The following is a 20597-nucleotide window of genomic DNA, read 5'->3' on the forward strand; positions in this document are numbered from 1 at the left end:
CCTTGCAGGGTTGTTGTGAGGATAAAATAGAGGAGAAGAGAATTGTGTCAGCTACTTTGGGTCCCACTGGGGAGAAATCAAGTATAAATAAAATAAATATAAATGTAACGTAATGCACTGAAATAATAATTGGTCGTCCTTCCTTTTTTCAATCCCTTGAATTATACCCCATAGTGATACAATCACAAGTTATCTCTGATGCAGCGCCTCACGACATGCCACCAGTTCCAGCATCCTGCCTTTTTGCAATACGTTTGCAATCTGTTGCCGGCCCTAATTCTAATTCTGGTTTTTAAGTTTTAAGTAAATTGTAATTGTATTTTATTTAGCTTGGATTTGATTGTAATTATTAATAGCTGTTTTAATTGTTTATTAAATCGAGTTTTATGTGTTATGTTTCATTATTGTAAGCCACTCTGAGCCCTTTTGGGGAGGGTGGCATATAAATTGAAATAAATAAATATACAAACCTGTATGGCCATTAGCCAATTATCAGGCTGACCATCTCTGCCTTTCGCACTCATCATTCCAAGGAAAGTACTTGGGGAAGCAGCGCGCAAGCGCAGGGCTAAGAAAGCGGTCCAGAAAGCGAGGAAGCTCCGCCCCTTAACTACCCGGGAACCAATCGACTGCAGGAATCGGTTGCTAAGGAATCGGTTGCTAAGATGCAGCGTCCTGGAAGAAGGGAGGGCGGACATGGCAGACTCCAGTCCGGGTCTTTACCGAGGGGAAATGAAAGAGCAACGCCGGAATGGTGAGAACTCGAGTGAAGGGTGGCATGCTGGACTACTGAAAATGTTTCACTAGAAGGGGATAAAACCATCATACCAAAATAGAACTCCCATGTGCAGAGGCAGTATACCATGAATACAGTTAGGGTTGCCAGTTCTGGGTTGGAAACTTCCTAGAGATTTTGTGGGGAGAGGGCATAGTTTGGGGAGGGGATGGAAGAAGAAGGTTTGGATTTATATCCCACCTTTCTCTCCTGTAAGGAGACTCAAGGTGGCCTACAAGCTCCTTTCCCTTTCTCTCCCCACAACAGACACCTTATGAGGTAGGCAGGGCTGAGAGAGTCCTGAAAGAACTGTGACTAGCCCAAGGTTATCCAGCAGGAATGTAGAAGTACAGAACCACACCTGGTTCACCAGAGAAGCCTCTGCCACTCAGGTGGAGGAGTGGGGAATCAAACCTGGTTCTCCAGATTAGAATCCAAGTGCTCTTAACCACTACACCACACTGGCTCTCCAGAGAAACTGAGTTCTGTCATCTGGAGATCAGACGTAATACTGAAAAATCTCCAGGCCCCACCTGGAGGTTGGCAACCTTAAGTCCCATTATAGTTGCAGGTGGGACTTGCAATTCAAAATACCTTCAGCTGTAAGCCCCCCACCCAAGCCAGTAAATGAGGGAGGGGAGATGAAACTGAGATCTGGGAATTATGGTTGATCTCCAAATTACAATTCCCTGGAGAAAATGGCTGCTTCAGAGAGTGGAATGTATGGCATTATATCACATGGAGGTCCTTCCGGTCCCTTTAGCGCTATCTTTCCAAGGCTCCACCCCCAAATCTCCAGGAATTTCCCAGCTCAGAGTTGGCAACTCTCCTTGTCCTGCATATGTTCAACTCCAAGATTCTCCATCCCCTGGGCAGGAGAAGGTGGGTATGAGTTGCCACTATCAGCTGCCTTATGGGGACTGGGGAGAATAGAAGGGGGTGGCAAGAGAATACATTGCCTCTTAACGTGCTCTTCCCTTAGGGGTACCAACCTCCAGGTAGGGCCTGAAGATCTCCCAGAATTACCACTGGATTGTAGCTGAGAATGCAAGGCTTCCTCAGTAAAAACACTGAGCAAACAGGGCAGAACCAGCCAGAGAAAGCAAAGTTATGGGTCATGGAACCAAATGAGCCAGAGGGGTGGTCAGAGGCCACAGAGTGGTCAAGATTGACCCGTGAGATGACTGGAAATTTTAACAAGGGGAGTTTCAGCTCCAGATGGCTCATGTGAGTGAGCCAAGCCACACTGAAGGCAAAAAACCCTCTCATCCCATTAGTCAGTCCAGGGGTGGGGAAGAGCAAGAATAATTCTTATAGTGTTTGGCCCAAGTACAACTAAAACTCATCCAGCAATTTAGATTCCCCCTCCCACACACCCCAATCATCTTATCATTTTGCCTCTCTTTCAGGTTATGGACGTTATATTTATTCGAATTCTTTTTTCCAGTATGAAGGGGAATGGAAGGAAGGAAAGAAACATGGTAAGAGAAGTGTATTTTGTGAGAGAACTGTGAAAGTCGCAGCCATTTAGTGGTTAGAGTGCTGGCCTCCAGAGACCCAAATTCAAATCTTCATTTAGCTCACCACCTTGACCTAGTCCCCCTTTCTCTCTCACCTTATCCCACCTTACAAGGTTGTCGTAAAGATAATTGGAGAGAACGGCATATTTTGCTTTGAGCTGCTTGGGGCAAGACTAGGCTAAAAATGGGTTAGAAAGGGTTTGGTTGAAGTGAGTGTCCCAGCTGTAAACCGCTGTGCTAGTTCTTTAATGTATAATATGTACAGATGGGGTTTGGAATCAATTTTTAATTCATTGATTTAATTCATTAAAACTAGGACTAGGAGGCTAGGCTTTTTCTTATTTAGGCTAGTTAGTGTTAAACATTGTCACAGAGAGCTCAATAGCACTTTTCTGTTCAGATCAAGAGTCCTGCTGTGCCCGTTAAGTTTCATTTTTCCACACCAGGAAGGTAAATCTCATGGCGAGACATTTGTAGTGTTTACCACTGGATGGCAGAAGAAATCTATAGGAAGATATTGCAGTTAGATGGAGCTCTAGAAGATTTTTCTGTTTGCCAAGAGGCAGGGTGCCAAAACTGAGATTTGTGAAGGAATTGACTGTTGTAGGTCCATTTAAGAAAGCTCTCAAATATTGTCATTAGTCAGAATTCTGCTAACAGACGCCTTCTTGCCACTGGCATTTCATTTAAGTTTCTTTTTGCTTTTGCAGGTCATGGAAAGTTGCTGTTTAAAGATGGAAGTTATTATGAAGGCGAGTTTATGGATGGAGAAATTGTAGGCAATGGATTTCGATACTGGGCCCATACAGGTTAGCATTGTCAATCGCACAGGTAGTGCATGCTGTAGTGTGTTAAGTGATTTGCTGGCGGACACAGCCACTGTCAATGATTGGCTCAGCTGTGTGATTGGCATAGAGGGAATGGACAAATCAAAGGGGTCTCTGACTCTCATTGGCTGAGTAGCCACTTCCTGTAGAGGACTGTTTTGTGATCTACAGATGACTTTTCATCCCACAGATCTTTCTCTGCCCTCAGATCCTAGAGGGACAGAAACAGAACTGGAGGGCACCTCGAGGGTCATCTAGTCAAAGCCCTCTGCACAATGCAGGAAATTCACAACTACCTGTACTCTAACTCTTCCAGAGACCCCTGCTTGCCCAGAGGAATGCAAAAATCCTCCAGGATCATTGGCCAATCAGACCTTGGGGAAAAAAATCCTTTCTGACCCCTAAGTGGTGATTGGCATTGCCAGTAAAGAAGGGCAACGAGAGCCAAGCACTGGTTCGTCCCTCCCTGCCCTCCGTCTCCTGATTTGCCCAAGTTCCCAGAACGTTCCCTGCCAGACTAGACTGAAAAGTGTCCAGCTGTCCTCGGCCAGGGTCAGAGCATTTTCAGCCCCGACCCCGGCCTGAGGAAACACTCTATCAAATGAGACCAGCACCCACTATGGCCTGGTACAGTTCCACTGGGCCTGTAAGACATAGGCCCCTTCCGCACATGCAGAATAATGCACTTTCAATGAACTTTGAAGCTGGATTTTACTGTGCGGAATAGCAAAATCCACTTTCAAACAATTGTGAAAGTGGATTGAATGTGCATTATTCTGCATGTGCGGAAGGGACCAGAGTTATTCCACCAGGCTTAGCAGTGGGGAGGCTGTTTTGATGAAAAGGCGAAGAGGGAGAAGGTGCTAATTGGTCTCACTGTGTTTTTAAAATGGCTAAAATCCTCTCTAAAGTGGTGTCAGAGGCCAAGGGATGGACCCATGGCTGCCATATCATCTAATTTGGCTCTTAGGCCCCTGGCATGTGGAAGCTCTTCCGCCGCATCATATATAAACCAGACTTTACATCTGGCCTGCAGCGCCGGTCGCATTCGCTGTGCCAGATTCCCCCTTTCCGTACCGAAAGATTTTGAATGACTGCGCGCCATCAAAAAGCTGTTAAGTGGACTATGAAATGAAAGTGCTTTTTATCCCTCTTTTAACCATAAAGAACATACTGTGAATCTTTTTTTTAAATGTGGCATTAAGATACCCTGGCTTTAAAGACCTGGAGGAATATGGATTACGATTCCATTAGTTTGTAAGATAAAGACCCAATGAACACTTCCTTTGTTCTTCATTAAGCCGTCCTGGTAATAAAAAGCTGCTTGGTAATTATTCACTTGTAATGTCTCCCTATCTCTGCTGTCCAAGAAAGGAACGGTCAAACTCTTTATTGGCAGGTCAGGGATTATTAAGTTGCATTTGTCAGAGGAATCCCCCCCTCCCCCGGTCCCAGTGTTTTACTTTATTGTATATTTGATTCAAGGGAATACTTATTCGGGCCAGTTTCTCTATGGCGAGCTCAACGGTCATGGAGTCATGCAGTATAAAGACGGCAAGAAATACGAGGGGAACTTCTGCTATGGAATTCAAGAAGGTAAGAACGATGGGTGGGCGGAAGCCACAGGTGAAACCAGGGGTGTATCACCCAGGAGGACATATGGGGTCCAATGTCTCGGGCTGTGGCCATTTAGTTACTCGGGGGAAATCGCCCCCCACGCCCCTCCTCCTTCCCCCCAGGTCCATACACTGACTTCAAGACCTGGTGCAAAAAAATGTTGTTTGGTTGTGATGGGGGAGGACGGCCACCCATATGGGGTGGGGTAGGCGGCAGAAAACTCAGGTTTTGCACCAGGCTACATATCCCCTAGATCCGCCTCTGGGTGAAACTGCTATCTAAAGGGGGCAGATTTTTGACATCAGGAGAACAGATCTCTTCCACAGAGAACATTTTGCAGGGGATAGATGACCATCTTGACAGCAATACTAATTCTGTGACTTGATCATATTGTTACTCACTATGAATTTAGGTAGGTCGTGAGAGCGAGGGCAGGGAGAGATGAGTCAGTGCTCGGTTGTTGTGGCCCTTTGGTATATACCCAAGGTAATGGTGATTGCTGCTTAGAAGGAGGAGGAGGAAGAGGAGTTTGGATTTATAGCCCACCTTTCTCTCCTGTAAGGAGACTCAAGGTGGCTTACAAGCTCCTTTCCCTTCCTCTCCCCACAACAGACACCTTGTGAGGTCGGTGGGGCTGGGAGAGTTTGGAAGAACTGTGACTAGCCCAAGGTCACCCAGCTGGCATGTGTTGGAGTGCATAAGCTAATCTGGTTCCCCAGATAAGCCCCCACAGCTCAAGTGGCAGAGCAGGAAATCAAACCTGGTTCTCCAGATTAGGATCCACCTGCTCTTAACCGCTGCACCATGCTGGTAAGCAAGGAATTTTTCTCCAAGCCAGACTGGCCTAGGGATCCTGGAATACGGAGCAGCAGTCAGTCACTGGGGGAGTTGTGATTTTCCTGCATTGTGCAGGAGGTTGTAGATGACCTTTGAGGTTCCTTCCAGCTCTGTTTCTATATTTCAATCCTATGTAGCCTGATTTGGATGGCCTGAGATCTCATTAGATCTCAGAAGCTAAGCAGGGTTTACTACCTAGATGTGGGACTACTAAGGAAGTCCAGGGTTGCTACACAGAGGCAGGCAATGGCAAACCAACTATTGTAGTCTCTGGCCTTGAAAATCCCACAAGGTCACTAGAAGTTGGCTGCAACTTGACAGCACTTTATACCTGCACAGGATCTTCCGTTGTGTTCCTGCGCTAAAGAACTTGCATGCTGTTCCATAAAGTCATGACTAGCCATGCCAGATCACACCAGTGGTCCATCTACTATCTAATCGAATACTGAGTTTTCAGCCACCCATTTGCCATGTTCTGAAATTGATTTTTCCCCCTTCTGCAATTTCAGAACTAGTCGTCTTCTGCATTTTATTCTGTTCCCATTTACTTCACCTTACCTCTACTCCAAGCTTTTTCGGTTTCTCCCTAGGCCACGGACGACTGACGGACAAGGATGGGCAGCAGTACGAAGGCAGCTTCTACAAAGCCAAAAGACACGGAGGAGGGAAAATGAGGTTCAAGTAAGAGCTCCCCAGTTTCATTCTACTACTCACTCCAAACTTTTCTGTCTCGCAATAAAACGCTCGGGGCAGCTTTAGAATGTTGGTTAAAGCAGGACAGATAAAAACAGGGGGGTGGAATTCTACAAAATGCAAGAGCAAGATGTGTGTAAAAACCCATCACCTAGCAGAAAAAGCCATATGGTAAGGCAAGCTGCAGTAGCAAGGGTGGGCAGGTCAGTCAAAATATCTGAGCCCTTGCGGAAAGAGTGGCGTACAAAACTAACTAATTAACATGCATACATGCATACATGCATACATACATATATAAGATGTCCCCCTACGCTAACAGTCCCTAACCTTTCTGAGCCATCAGGCACCTGTGGAATTCTGACAGGCAGCACCATTCCTCTTGAAGTCTCCAATCCCTCTAAGCATTTCCTCCTGGCTAACTGTATTTGTTTCTTTTGCAAAGGAATGGGGATGAATATGAAGGCGACTGGGTCCTGGACCAGAGACAAGGCCACGGGGTGCTTCACTGCGCTGATGGAACCTTCTACGAGGTAAGTGAGCGCACATACACGAAGCTTCCTTATACTGAGTCAGACCTTTGGTCCGTATTGTCTGCTCAGACCGGCAGCCGCTCTCCGGGGTCTCGGGCAGAGGCCTTTCACATCACCTCCTACCCGGTCCTTTTTAACTGGAGATGCCAGGGACCTTCTGCATGCCAAGCAGATACTTTACCGTTGAGTCACAGCTCCTCCCTGATCTTTTGTGTATAGGTTTATATGATTTATATGATTTATATGATTTATATGATTATGGTGGGCCACAACCAGATGATGGGCCCCCTCCTCTTTTCCCCCCAGGGTGGGTGGGCCCTGACCAGATGACGTCCCCTCCTTCCTCCATCCCCCTCCCCCCAGGATGGGTGGGCCCTGACCAGATGACAGGCCCCCTGCTTTTCCCTCTCCCTCCCCCCAAGGGGGAGGGCAAGCTATAAATAAAAAAAATTAAAAAATAAAAATAAAATAAATTCAAAACAAATAAAATGGATTCACCCAGCACCTGAAAGAATGAACACAGAGGAAATCTTGGGGTCTGTGTCTGAAAGCGAATTTCATATCTGAAGGGCTACCGCTGGAAAAGCCCCGTGTCTGCTTCTCACTGGAGGCATCTAGAGCAGGGCTTGACATGCTGCTTTTAACTGGCAGGCAGGTGGAGATGAGAGACAGCCGATCTTCAGTTGTCCTAAACCTGGGCCATTGAAAGAGAAGAGTTTTGAGTTGTACTCAGAAACCAGTTGGTGACGGGCACAGAAGTAGAGTTACGAGAAGAATCCATAGAAAATAAGGAGCTGTTTCTTTTCAGCACCCATTCCAGTAGATCATGTCATCTTGTTATTCTGAGGCCCCTTCCGCACACACAAAATAATGCGTTTTCAAACCACTTTCACAACTGTTTGCAAGTGGATTTTGCCATTCCGCACAGCTTCAAAGAGCACTGAAAGCAGTTTGAAAGTGCATTATTCTGCATGTGCGGAATGAATCAAAGTTGGGTACTTACTTTAAGCAAATAACAACCTCATGATGTAGCATTGTTGAAGGCTTTCGCTGCCGGATTCAACTGGTTGTGGTGGGTTTTCTGGGCTGTGTGGCCGTGGTCTGGTAGATCTTGTTCCTAATGTTTTGCCTGCATCTGTGGCTGGCATCTTCAGAGGTGTATCACAGAGGGAAGTCTCTCTGTGATACACCTCTGAAGATGCCAGCCACAGATGCAGGCGAAATGTTAGGAACAAGATCTACCAGACCTCGGCCACACAGCCCGGAAAACCCACCACAACCAACTCATGATGTAGGTTAGGGAGAGAGAAAATGACTGAGATCACGCAGCGGGTTTACCAACTTAGTATGGATTTTGAACCCAGAACTCACCTTAGTCCAACCCTCTAATCACACATTATCGTCCTGTTTGGCTAGGCAGGTTTGCATTTCATAGATGTATATTCCTTGCTTTATTGTATATCGTTTTGTACGTTTGCGTGTGATTTTCTCGGTAAGACTTAATGTCTCCTTCTCTCCCCTCCTCTGGCTCTTTTGTGGCTGCCCCGATATCCACCACAACACATGGCTTGTCCTGCCGCATTGCTCAGGAAAGGCAGCGGCAGCACCCATGCATGATAATGTCGGAAATTAAAAAACGAGCCCCCGCTGCCGATCTGTCTGTTAAGATGTCAGAGGCTGTCATCCAGACTCACCACTGACTTGGCGTGTTTGTCTTTAAGCCGAAAGCATCTCCCAGTCGCTTGTGAGATTCAAAATCTTCCCAGAAAACTGTAGAAGGACATCTCAGTGGGTTTGTGCAGATAAGGCGAGGAGAGTATATAAGTCCAAAGCTCTTTAGGTTGTTACAGCTCCAAACTAGCCACTTGGCATCTCTCCCAGAAGACTACAGGAACCTGGATCAGATGCTGAACCACTGATACGAAGGTCCATGTTCAAGTTGCTTCACACGTGTTGTGCCCTTCACAACAGCCCTGTCAGGCAGGCCACAAATAGTGCCAGTGAAGCAGGGACTGAGTCATGAGTTGCTGGCCCAGTGGCATCTAATTAATTTATAGCCGCAATGAGATTTTAATTATGCACAATGCCCATTCACCAGCTTCTATTTCTACATACAGGAGTGTAGGAGGGCGGAAACACATCTGGTTCACCAGATAAGCCTCTGCCACTCATGCGGAGGAGTGGGGAATCAAACCCGGTTCTCCAGATTAGAATCCACCTGCTGTTAACCACTACACCACGCTGGCTCTCATCAAAGGAGATCAAGGAGAGGCTGGCTCTCATCAAAGGAGATCAAGGAGAGGCATTCTTCCCTGCCTTAGCTTCCTGGTGTCTCCTAGCAGCCTTCTTTTTAGAACGGCAGGGAAGATACCAGACCACAATGCCTTGGGAGGGAAATCTGCATACTGAGCCCAACCACAATAAGAAGCCTTTTCTCTAGCATGCGCCTCACTTCCAAATGCAGGGCGGTTGCCAGCCTCCAGGCGGAGCCTGGAGATCCTCTGGAATTACAACTGTTCTCCAGACTACCGACATTAGTTTCCCTGGAGAAAATGGCTGCTTTGGAGTGTGACTCTGTGGCACTACACCCCACAGGTCCTCCCCTTTTTAGACTCCGCCCCTCAATCTCCAAGAATTTTCCACCCCACATTTGGCAAACCGAAGGACATCTTACGTACTCTCGCAAGCAATTACAACGTTAAATTCAATTATCTGGCTTCCGCTCCCAAGTTTGTGAATCCACACACCCAGGTGCAAACGAGATTATATTGGAATCAACAATTGCTCAGAAGGGGACCCGGCATAAATATTTTTATGACCCACCGAACGTGCTGCGAAGTGCGTGTGAGTGTATTTGGGGTTTGGCAGCGATGAAGTGCTGCTAATTGAATGTTGCTCCTGAAGTCATGCTAATTGGCAATAAGAAGGAACCTCTTCAGTGCCTCTTCGTGCTGGAGAATCAAGAGCTGCTTTTTTTTTTGTCAAGCATTGTTTTCTGCCACTTGATGGCTCTCTAACATTTGCTTAAAATGCTCTCCCCCTGAAAAACATTCCATCACTCACACCAGACCCCCAAAAAACAACATTGCAGATTGTCAAAGTACCCAACACGTTAAACCTTTGGATTTGGAACAGTAAGAGCAAGCCAGTGCAAACTGTGGCTATTCCCTTCACAAAACATTGTTTATTTGTGACTTTTGTACACAACCAAGGGCTTGAATAACTTTCCCCATTAGAAAAGGCTTTGGGCTCACTTTTTTGCTATCAAGGCAAAGCCAATTTATGGAGTTTTCAAGGGAAGAGATGTTCAGAGGAGGGGAAGAAGAACAAGAAGAACAAGAGGAGGAGGAGTTTGGATTTATACCCCACCTTTCTCTCCTGCAAGGAGACTCAAGGTGGCTTACAAGCCTTCCCCTTCCCTTCCGCGCAACAGCCCACCTTGTGAGGTAGGTGGGGCTGAGAGAGTTCTGAACAAACTGTGACTTAGCCAAGGGCACCCAGCAGAAATGTCACCCAGCAGAAATGTAGGAGTGGGCAAACAAATCTGGTCCAGAAGTGGTTTTGCCATTACCTGCATAACAACCTTTTACTTCCTTGATGGTCTCCCATCCTCGTAGTAACCTGGACCGACCCTGCTTAGCTTCCAAGAGCTGGTGAGATTAGGCTATCCTGGGCCATTGAGGTCAGGGAAAGGAATCACCAGTCTCTAAAAAAAGTTAGCTAAGGGAGAAGTTTACAAACTTGAGGCTGCTGATTGGAAGCTGGTTCAGGGCAGTTTAAGGAAAGTACTTCTTCACACAAAGCTCATCTGAAATTCATTTCCAGAAGGCCCAGTCACTGCCTCATGTAACCTTTGGAAAGAATTACAGTTGGTCCATTATTCTAGGATGCCATTTATTTGCTGAGCCCCATCATATATTTCTTTCATCTTTATTACGGAGAAATTTTTCCTTTAATAATGCTCAGAAAATTCTGTTCCTATTTTCAGGCTCTAATAAGGAGATCTCCATTTTAGTATCTAAATGTTTATCAACACTGTTAACCTTAGATAAATAAGGGTTTTTATCTACATTCCAGTCTAAAGTATTAATTGATTATGTGCTATTTTAATTGGCCTAGTTATTTTATCTATGCTGTATATTAATATTGGTATATTTTCTTTTATTATATGAAATATCACGACTGGATGTTATTTATTGAGATTATTTTGTTCATCGCATACACTAATTTTGTGTATTTGAATTATGCCTATCAAAGGTCACAGTAACGGAAACAGTTAGGCTCATTCCGCACATGCAGAATAATGCACTTTCAAACTGCTTTCAGTGCTCTTTGAAGCTGTGCGGAATGGCAAAATCCACTTGCAAACAGTTGTGAAAGTGGTTTGAAAATGCATTATTTTGCATGTGCGGAAGGGGCCTTAGATTCATGGAGGAGAGAGCCATCAATAGCTCTGAGAGCTAAGCGGAGCCTCCACCGGCACTTGCGGTTTTCACTCTCCCAGCAATCCTCAGTAAAGGTGTCTCTGCCACTGATGGGCCACGCTTCACAGCTGACTGGCTTCAACAGATTAAAAAAACACAAAACCTGGCACCAATTTCCGTAATTTTGATGATTCAGAGCAAAGTCCTTTTATTGATTTTTCTTTTATGAGCTTCTCTGAGCTTATGAAGACGGGACGTCAACGTTTAAACCTGAGGAATAAACAAAATACCATCTTCTCTCAGTCTGGAGAGGAGGAGGAGAATGCAGCATACTGATCCAGGCATTCTCCAAGACTCATTCCCGCTGTAGAGAGGCCTTCGTTGTTTCCATAACACATGATGGGAATTCTCCTGAAAGAGACACAGTGATTGTATTAGTTCGTGGGCTATGTGTGCGGCAGTCCTACGTTATCATCAGCCACATTCTTAACCTTCCCTGCCATCTCCTCTGTTTGTGGACCAGCACACCATGGAAAAGAACATGGTGTCTGATGAACTACCACGTATGGCTGTTGTGATGGGAACCTAAGAATGACAGAAGAGCAGAGTATTCCCATTTCCATAGTTTTCTTGTTTTGGAAATTTACTCCGCCCTGAGTTACACTTCTTAATTTGAGCACAATGAAGATAAAGTTCTGAAAAAAAGTTTAAATCCAGTGGCATCTTCAAGACCAGCAAAGTTTTATTTTAGCTTTCGTGTGCTTGCATACTTCTACAGATACACACTTCTTCAGAGAGTTTCAGGGAGGGAAGGAGCATGGTGTAGCCCGGTCTCATCAGATCTCAGAAGCTAAGGAGGGTCAGTACTTGGAAGGGAGACCACCAAGGAAGAGTCTGCAGAGGAAGGCCATGGAAAACCCCCTCTGGTTCTCACTTGCCTTGAAAGCCCCTTGCTGGGGTCCCCATAAGTCTTGGATGGAAGGGCACCAAGGAAGACTCTCCAGAGGAAGGCCATGGCAAACAACCTTTGCTTCTCACTTGCCCTAAAAAACCCTAGCTGGAGTCAACATAAGTCAGCTGCAGTTTGATGACATTTTACACACACAAAAGAACTTCTAAAATTAATTCTGGGATTGGACCATGCTTGTTTTGCTGCCGTTTCTTCAGTTTATTCGCGATTTTTCCTCCAGCATGTTGCCCACCTGCAGTAGTAAACCACTTCTCCCCCGCCACCCCCCACCCCCCAAAAGAGCATCCTTGATGTGATTGCTGCAAGATGCTTTTTTGTGTGCTGTTGGTCTGATTCGTGCCTCTGCTCTTCAGCACTGGTGAAACACCACACTGAAAGAATATTGATGTTACCACACACAAATCACATCAAAATTGCTTTCTTGCATTGTTTTATCTGTGGTCCATGCTCATCAATAGTACAAGCAGGAAAGAGGGCAGCTGAGGCAAAGAGCAAACGCTCAGTATTTTGTGTGTGGGGGTGGGAGCACAAACAGGCACAAAGGAGCTTTCAAACTCGTTGGCTGGGCTTTGGAAACCAGGCCTCTCAGAACTCTAAACCCTGAGAGAAATTTGGAGCCAGAGAATTTTGGAACCATCCCTAACAGAACAGTCCCTGCTGGATCAGCCCAAAGGCCCATCTCGCTTAGCGTCCTCTTTCCCACAGGATGTGGGCTGGCTTCACGGCCCTTAAGTTATGCAGGCCTGGGCTATTTTATTCCAGTCCTGTTTCTCATGCATTATGACTACATGTGTCAGAGATGTGTTTGAAAAATATTTGCCGCACATTTTTTTTCCCCCAGCGCTTTTCAGAAGCGGCAGGACGTTACTCACTCGAAATGAGCTCTTGTTTTGCATTTATTTATGTTGGTTGAGAAAAAAATCCTAGAGATGGGATGTTCCGAGATCTGTTAGTCATCGTATTTACGTCCCTCTCGCCATGTATATATGTGACTGAAAGCTTCCTCCGTCTGCCAGCAGCAATAATCGCTCAGCGTAATTGAGGGGAGATGATGCGCACACGTTTTCTCTGCGAGCGGTTATCATGTTGCTGGAAAAACTGAAGAACTGAATGAGGGAGTAGGTTGATCTTCCGTTCAGACCACATCGACTTGGCGTATTTGACTGCTTGAAAGCATAGGCAGAACATGAACTTCTGAAAAAGTTTTGTTTCTATTTAATATAAAAGTATGGTTCTAATCCTGATAGTTTGTGAAAGGGATGGGGTGTGTGTGTGGGGGGGGGGGGAGCTTGGAAGCCATGCTTATGTTTTGTTTTATTAGAGATTATACCCTTCTCTGCCCCACAATTTTAGGGAAATGTTGTTGTTGTTATTTACAACAGTTATTTGCCAACTTTCCGCAGTTGATTCTAGATTTTTTAAGAACTGAGGAGTCCTTAATCTAGAACCTTGCAGTCCATCATGATGTAGTGGTTAAGAGCAGGTGGATTCTAATCGGGAGAACCGGGTTTGATTCCCTACTCCTCCACCTGAGTGGCAGAGGCTTCTCTGGTGAACCGGATGTGTTTCTGTGCTCCTACATTCCTGCTGGGTGACCTTGGGCTAGTCACAGTTCTTCGGAGGAACTCTCTCAGCCCCATCTACCTCAAAAGGTGTCTGTTGTGCGGAGAGGGAGGGAAAGGAGTTTGTAAGCCACCTTGAGTCTCCTTAGAGGAGAGAAAGGTGGGTATAAATCCACACTCTTCTTCTTCTTCTTCATCTTCATCTTCATCTTCTTCTTCTGCATCTTCTTCTTCTATCAAATTTAAGGTCCTCAATATCTGGGGAGGCAAGAGCCAAGAACTTACTCTACAGCCAGCAAAGTAGCCCCTATCGCCAATGTGTAGTCTGGGAGCACTCAGAAGCTCAATGAGAGCGAAATGCCATTACCAACAGTGCTTTTTTGTCAAATTCAGCATGGCCAATAGGACTCAGGACCTCTGGCCACTGTTCGTTCAACAGGGCAGGGAGTGAGGCTTTTCTTTTGGGGTGGGGAAGCTCTCCTCCTTTGCAGGTGGGAGAAACCCATAAGGTTAGCCACCTGTTTGGTGTCGTTAACAGGTGCACTGAGCAGCAGGTCTTCCTCCGGGAAAGAAGACAAACGAAATGCAGCCAAAACACACAAAGTTGCGGCAATGGGGAAAGACTGCAGCTCAGCATCTGCTAACTGGAATCTCTGGCACAGAAGCCAGAGACGGCATGGCAGAATTAGGTAGGCTGGCAGGGCGTCAGCTCAAACTCTTCTTGGGGGAAGGGCCGTAACTCCACAATAGAGCCCGGGTGTGATGGGCAGGAAGCCGCCCAGTTCGGTCCACTCCACAGCTTCAGCTGAATCTATTCCTAGAAGCCGATTCATTCAACTCTTTCCAGGTCGACAACCGCCATCCAAATCTTGGTCCTCAGTTTGTAGCACACTTCAGTTGCTTAGGATTAGCACGAAGCAAGAACTGTGGGTCAAGAGTCGGGCTTCTCTCGGTCATGTGGGCCTGGGGCAGAGCTCTTAGAGAGAGCCTGGATTTCCGCCGTGTTTGTCAGCGGCCACCTGGATTAGCTTCCAATAAGCTTGGGAGCAGTCCCTCTGCGTTCGGAGGCGATTCTGGAGCAAATATGATTTGTACTTTGGCATTAGCCATCTGTTAACACCTCCCTGAGTCGCTCCAGGCTCTCTGGTGGTTGGGTTTTTTTTCCCCCTCCTGCATAACCTCCAATAAAGTGAATTGAGTTTTCCATGGCAGGAGCCGCAGTTTTCGGTGTTTTTCAAAACGGAAACTTCAGAGGAGGAGCAGCTCATCATCCCACCTTGAACCGGCTCCGTTTGCAGCACGGCCACCACAACCCGGAAAACGCACACACATCTTTAATCTCCAGGGACAGCGGGGCATGACCTTACACAACAGCTGTTAATTATGCTATATAAAGGGGGAACAATAGCTAGCTGTTTGCCCTGCTACCGAGGCTGAAACCTACGGCTGTAAACGGCAAGACATCAGAGGTGGCCATTTGGCAGCTTCCGGGCAGTATCCAGCTTACCACATGGCTTGGAGCTCCCCATGCCTGGCTGTACCTGCTCGTACTTCTCACCAAGAACCCTTTCCAGCCAGTGAGCTTTGTGTAGGGAAGAGAATAGCAATCCTCGTGGCTTCTGTCCAGCTTTGGAAGAGAACTTAGGAAGAGAACTTCCTTATGGGCCTTCATATCATCCCTTCCAATAGGAGCCTGATCTCTCATTTGAACACTTCTATGTCCTGTCTACTCGAGACTTCCTACCGCTGACAGGGATAGCCCCCAGACTTAGAGACATCACCAACTCTAGGAAAATAGTTTCTCTATAGAAATGGGTAAGCTTGAAGCTATCGAGAGAGTTTGAAGCTATCTGAGAGCCAGCGTGGTGTAGTGGTTAAGAGTGGTGACCTGGACAACCAGGATTGATTCCCCACTCCTCCACACAAGCGGCAGACTCTGATCTGATGGACTGGATTTGTTTCCTCACTCCTACACATGAAACCTGTTGGGTGACCTTGGGCCAATCGGAGGAGTGGGGAATCGAAAACAGTTCTCTGGATTAGAGTCCATTGCTCTTAACCACTATACCATGCTGGCTGTCTAGTCCTAAGTGGAGTTATAGTGTTGTAATTCTGTACAGTCAACAGGCTTGGAAAGGTATAATTCTGCTCAGGCTTTCACTGCGAGTTCTTTTGAAGCAGTAGCAACATATTGCCGTAAATGTGTCTTGGTTTTCGATCAACATAACTGCCCTGGTCTCCCCTCCCAAAAGAATCCTGAAGAATGATACCTCCATGTGGGAGGTGACCTTGTGTTTCTCTGTTCTCTGTTCACATCCACTAGTGCCCTGCTCCAAAGAACTACCATCTTTGGGATTTCCTGGGGCAAAGAGGTGACTATGAAACCCCTCTCTGTTGAAGACGTGCCCTTTGGTCTATATTTAACTGATGCTGAAGAAGGCCAGATGGTAATTAAGTCATGGGTTGGGTTTAGTTGGAAATCCACCGCATGAGAGAGTCAACTCCCAGTAGGTTGTGGTGGTTCCGCCTTCTTCTTTCTCTCATGTTTATTGGCAGCCTGGCTAGTGGGCGGCTTTACCCCCCTCCCTCCCGCCCCGAGGACCCCTCTGTTGCTCCGGCTGTTCACGGGCTTGGCACCTTTTTGCCTCACACGACTAGCACGGATGACGCTTTTTTGAGAATGTCAGCATTTGCAAAAACTCTCCCGTGCGTTGCATTGCTAAGCAACTTTTAGCAACACATTACCCCCACTCCTCCTGCCATCTGGGAGAAGAGGCTGGCCTAGGCAAGTATGCCAGGGGGAGACGTGGGAGGCGGCCACGTTGTACCGGGGAAGAGGTGGGGGAAGATAGAGAGCAGCCAGTGATGCAAACAGCAAGTAACTGTGAGAGAGCTGGCAGGATACAGACAGCAATTTTAAAAAATGTGTACGGATGATGCATGGTAGCAGTGACAACACATTCTGGTGTGGTCCCTGTCTTCTCCCCCGCCCCCAGTGGATTTGAAATCCCTTCTGGTTCAAGCATAACATGGTCTAGGGCCCATGGGAGTTGGTTCCTTGATAGCTAGACCAGTAGGTAGATGCAGTTCAAATTGGGATGATGTATGGTGGGCCATGGCTCGGTGGTACAGAATTAGGGATGGCAATTTTATAAACTTCACCAAATACCCAAAAATTTGGTAAAATTCAGGTTCGGATTTATTCGGGCAAAGAATTATCTGTATGCCCGAACAAGATAAATAACATATTCGGATATTCGGATATATCTGAAAAATTCGGGTCTGTTTGATTTTTTTGTATTTTTTTGTGTTTTTTGCATTTTGGCCTGCAAAGGGCGCATTTCTAAAGCTAGCAACACCAGAATTTCAGAATGTGATCCAGGGACTGTCCTGATGATGCCCCCTGAGTTTGGTAAAGTTTGGTTCGGGGGGGGCAAAGTTATGAACCCCCAAAGTGGGTGCCCCATCCCTTATATTTTCCAATGGGAGCTAACAGGAGATGGGGCTACCCCTTGGAGGGTCCATAACTTTGGACCCCTGAACCAAACTTCACCAAACTTGGGGGGTATCCTCGGATGAGACCCCAAAATGTTGGTGCCAGTAGATTTTAAAAAGCGCCCCTGACAGTCACCCAAAGAAATTTCCCCAGATCCTGTGCTCTGAAGTGCCTTGACTCCATTGTAGTCTGCTTGCATGGGTCAGTTGTAGTTCCAGAGATGTCCATGTCTCTCAATCCCAAGGGCAATATCACTCAGGTAGATAAGCCACTTACAACCCTGTATCTGCTACCAACTGGCCAACACCAGCCTCACCTATCACCTGTTTCATTTGGCCATTGGCTTCCTCATCTCTACCTGTTTGCCTTGTGCACATATAAGAAAACATGGCAAGAGAGGCAGAAGAACAGAAGTAGGACTATAGGAGCAGGGACTTGAAAGAAGGGAGCCTGCCAGATGTGGTATTCCCCCCTGGGCACCAGCTGAGGAATAGTTGATACTATCACCCTAATTATATAGAAATGAAAAGGATCTCAACAGGGTGATGCTTAAAGTTCCTCTGCTGCAGCACAAGAGCTGGCAAATCTCTGCCTTGCCACTCTCACTGAAATCCAAAGTGGTCCTGTAATTGCAGGGAAACATTCTTAGGTCCAGGGTGGAATTAGTAAGCATCAGTCATGATAGCAAACTAACAGGGATAAGCTGGCTTCTCTTCCCAGGTCTCTAGCACCTGCAAGGGGGGCGAAGCAGCTTTTTCAGGAAAACAACAGCAGGGGCCCAGAAGGCGTGCCCCTTTCCGCAGATACATTCTAAGTAAAACTATTTCTGTGGAACGCCTGAGAAGACTGACGGAAAGAACACAACGAGCTCGGTTGTCGCAACAACACGATTCCGTTGCCTGTTTCGAAGCTGCCAGCATAATTGCCGTCTCCCTCTTTCTCTCTCTCCCCTTTACCCCACATTGGAGACTAGTTGCTAAGGGTGTAAAAAAGAGATAGCAGCAAGATTTGAGTCTCCGGATCCATCTGGGATTTTGATGGAGGCTCAGATAAATTTAGCGTGATAGTAGCACTTTGTTCCGCTCGAGCCATCGTTCGTCAGCCAACAAGTGCCAAGAGCCCAGCAGACGATCACCCATGGGAGGGAGAGAGAGATGATAATTTTTAAAAAAATTCTCAGCCAAGTCCAAGCGAGATGACTTGAGACTTTAAAGCCTGGAGATTTGAGGGGGGTGGATTTTCTAGCCCCCAGTTGCCCATCTCTCTCGTGGCATTACTTTTCCCTAGTCTGAAATGCACACCACCTCCAAAGGTTTCTCCATGACGTACGCCCGTTGGCAGTGATGGGTCACCTCCCACGCCCAGATTTCTAGCTTTCGTTGGCTCTCAGTCCAGGAGTCTGAGTCGCTTGTTTTGATGGCTGCTACAGATGGAATCCTTGTTGCTTCTCCCCCACCCCCACTTGGAAATCAATCTCCTGCCTCGATTTGGCCCGGTTTGTATCCTGGCACAATTTGTCTGGCATTCCTGTACTGGCTCTGTCATCTCTTGATGCAGTGACCTTGAATCAGCCCCTGCTGAATTATTCTCCCCCCTCTGTAAATTAAGCTGCCACCAGCCAAGGCAGTGGGCAATGCTGAAGTGGACAGACCAATGATCCAACGTGGTCTAGCAGGTTTCAGGTACATAGAGAGTGCCTCTGGCATCCTGGCACAGCCTACTCTTGGCATGAAGAAGGTCCCTGCCTGCACATGCATTCCCACCAAGCCGTTTATGTGCTTTCCAACTTAGTGTCCGTGCACATTAAGAAAAGATGGCCTCCTTCCAAAGGCACCCTTTTAGGGATGGTTTCAGGAGAGTAGGCACTTTGGTCTGCAGCAGAAGAGTAAGGTTCAAGGGGTAGCACCATAAAAGACTGGCAAGATTTCTAGGGTAAAAGTTTTTGAGAGCTGAAGTTCCTGAGCTTTGACTCTTGAAAAGTTAGACCCTGGAGATCTTGTTACTCTTTACGGTGCTGCTGAACTCAGGTCTTGCTTTCTAGGGGTGGAAATGCCTGTTTGTCGCAGATATTAAATGTCTTTTTTTCCCAGTGGACAACACTATTGAGACCTTGCAAGGGCCCACATATCCTTCCAGGGACCAGGGATATGTGAGCCCTTCCAAGGTCTCAAAAGTAGCTTAATTTGCAGAAGTGGTCAGATAAGCTTAGTCTGTGATAGACATCTGTTCTGGGTACAAGAAAGCCCCAAGTTCAACCTGCGGCATCTCCCAGTTAAAGAATACAAGGCAGCTGGGGGGATCCTGTTATTCTATACAACCAAGTTGGAAGCCTGCCTCCAGCCCGAAGAACCCTCCCCCAAAGTAAGTGGCTCAGCCACTTAAGTTGGAAGAAGGTCCCTTAGACTGGTGGGAGTCTTCAAACTTTGCTGAGCGGAGCATCCGGATCCACCTCAGGGTCAAGAAAGACCTTTCTCTCCCTGAGGTCTTGGAGAACTGCCCCCAGTCAATGTAAACAGCATCCAGCTAGGTAGACACAAGGCAGAGGTCGGAGTTCTTGAGGGAAGAAACGGGCTGGGTGACCTTGAGCCAGCCACAGTTCTCTCAGAACTCTCCCAGCCTCACCTACCTCACAAGGTGTTGGTTGTGGGGAGAGGAAGGGAAAGGAGCTTTTAAGCCACCTTGAGGCTCCTTTGAGAAAAGCAGGGGATAAATCTAACTCTTCTTATGAAACAGATGTGGGGGCAGAACATGGCCACTATCTCCTTTTAAGGGTAACCCATTGCCCTCCCCATAACACCACACAGCTTCTTGATGGGCAGCCTGCTGTAGCTCCCCCACCCTTCCCAAAGTCAGCGTGCTTCGGGTTTCCCCACTTCCACTCCTTCTATTTAGAGGTCATACCGGAGCAGCTATATAATCCAGGGCTGTTGTTCGCTTCCCGCCACCAACAGCTTTCCCTCCACTCCCCGTCAACATTTTTTCATGCCAATTTTGGAAGAGTATTTCTGAAGAGCCCCTTAGGGCCACCCGTTCTGCTGTTACGAGCGGCCGGATTAAACCCTTCCTTCTATAGTCTCCCGTGTCGCTGTCTAAATTTGAAACCAATGCATATCTTCTTTCTTTCCCCTCCTCGTCCCCCTTTCTTCTGTTTGAAGGGTCAGTGGAGAAATGACACGTTCAACGGACAGGGCTCCATCATCCATTGTTCCGGCGTCATCTATGACGGACAGTGGCTGAATGGCTACCCTGCTGGTACGTACTTTGATTATGCCACCAGGTTGGTAATGAGGCTCCGGCACAATACCCTGGCTTTCACTCCACTGATTAATACACTTGGACTGCAGAG

General features: G+C 46.9%; 1 protein-coding gene across 2 annotated transcripts in view; it reads left to right on the forward strand.

Moving 5' to 3' along the window:
- Positions 1 to 558: 558 nt before the first annotated feature.
- The window catches only part of MORN1 (MORN repeat containing 1), an 87274-nt gene continuing 67235 nt past the window's right edge, over positions 559 to 20597 (forward strand). The window contains exons 1-7 of one of the 2 annotated variants that reach the window (XM_048518532.1): positions 559 to 754; positions 2185 to 2256; positions 3006 to 3104; positions 4608 to 4718; positions 6167 to 6257; positions 6712 to 6799; positions 20407 to 20503. In XM_048518532.1, the coding sequence (XP_048374489.1) occupies positions 697 to 754; positions 2185 to 2256; positions 3006 to 3104; positions 4608 to 4718; positions 6167 to 6257; positions 6712 to 6799; positions 20407 to 20503 (616 nt within the window). In that variant the 5' untranslated portion in view covers positions 559 to 696. The remainder of the gene's footprint in view (positions 755 to 2184; positions 2257 to 3005; positions 3105 to 4607; positions 4719 to 6166; positions 6258 to 6711; positions 6800 to 20406; positions 20504 to 20597) is intronic. The other variant, XM_048518533.1, reaches the window with a different exon arrangement.

Source organism: Sphaerodactylus townsendi, linkage group LG16 (genome assembly GCF_021028975.2).
Source record: "Sphaerodactylus townsendi isolate TG3544 linkage group LG16, MPM_Stown_v2.3, whole genome shotgun sequence".
NCBI lineage: Eukaryota > Metazoa > Chordata > Lepidosauria > Squamata > Sphaerodactylidae > Sphaerodactylus > Sphaerodactylus townsendi.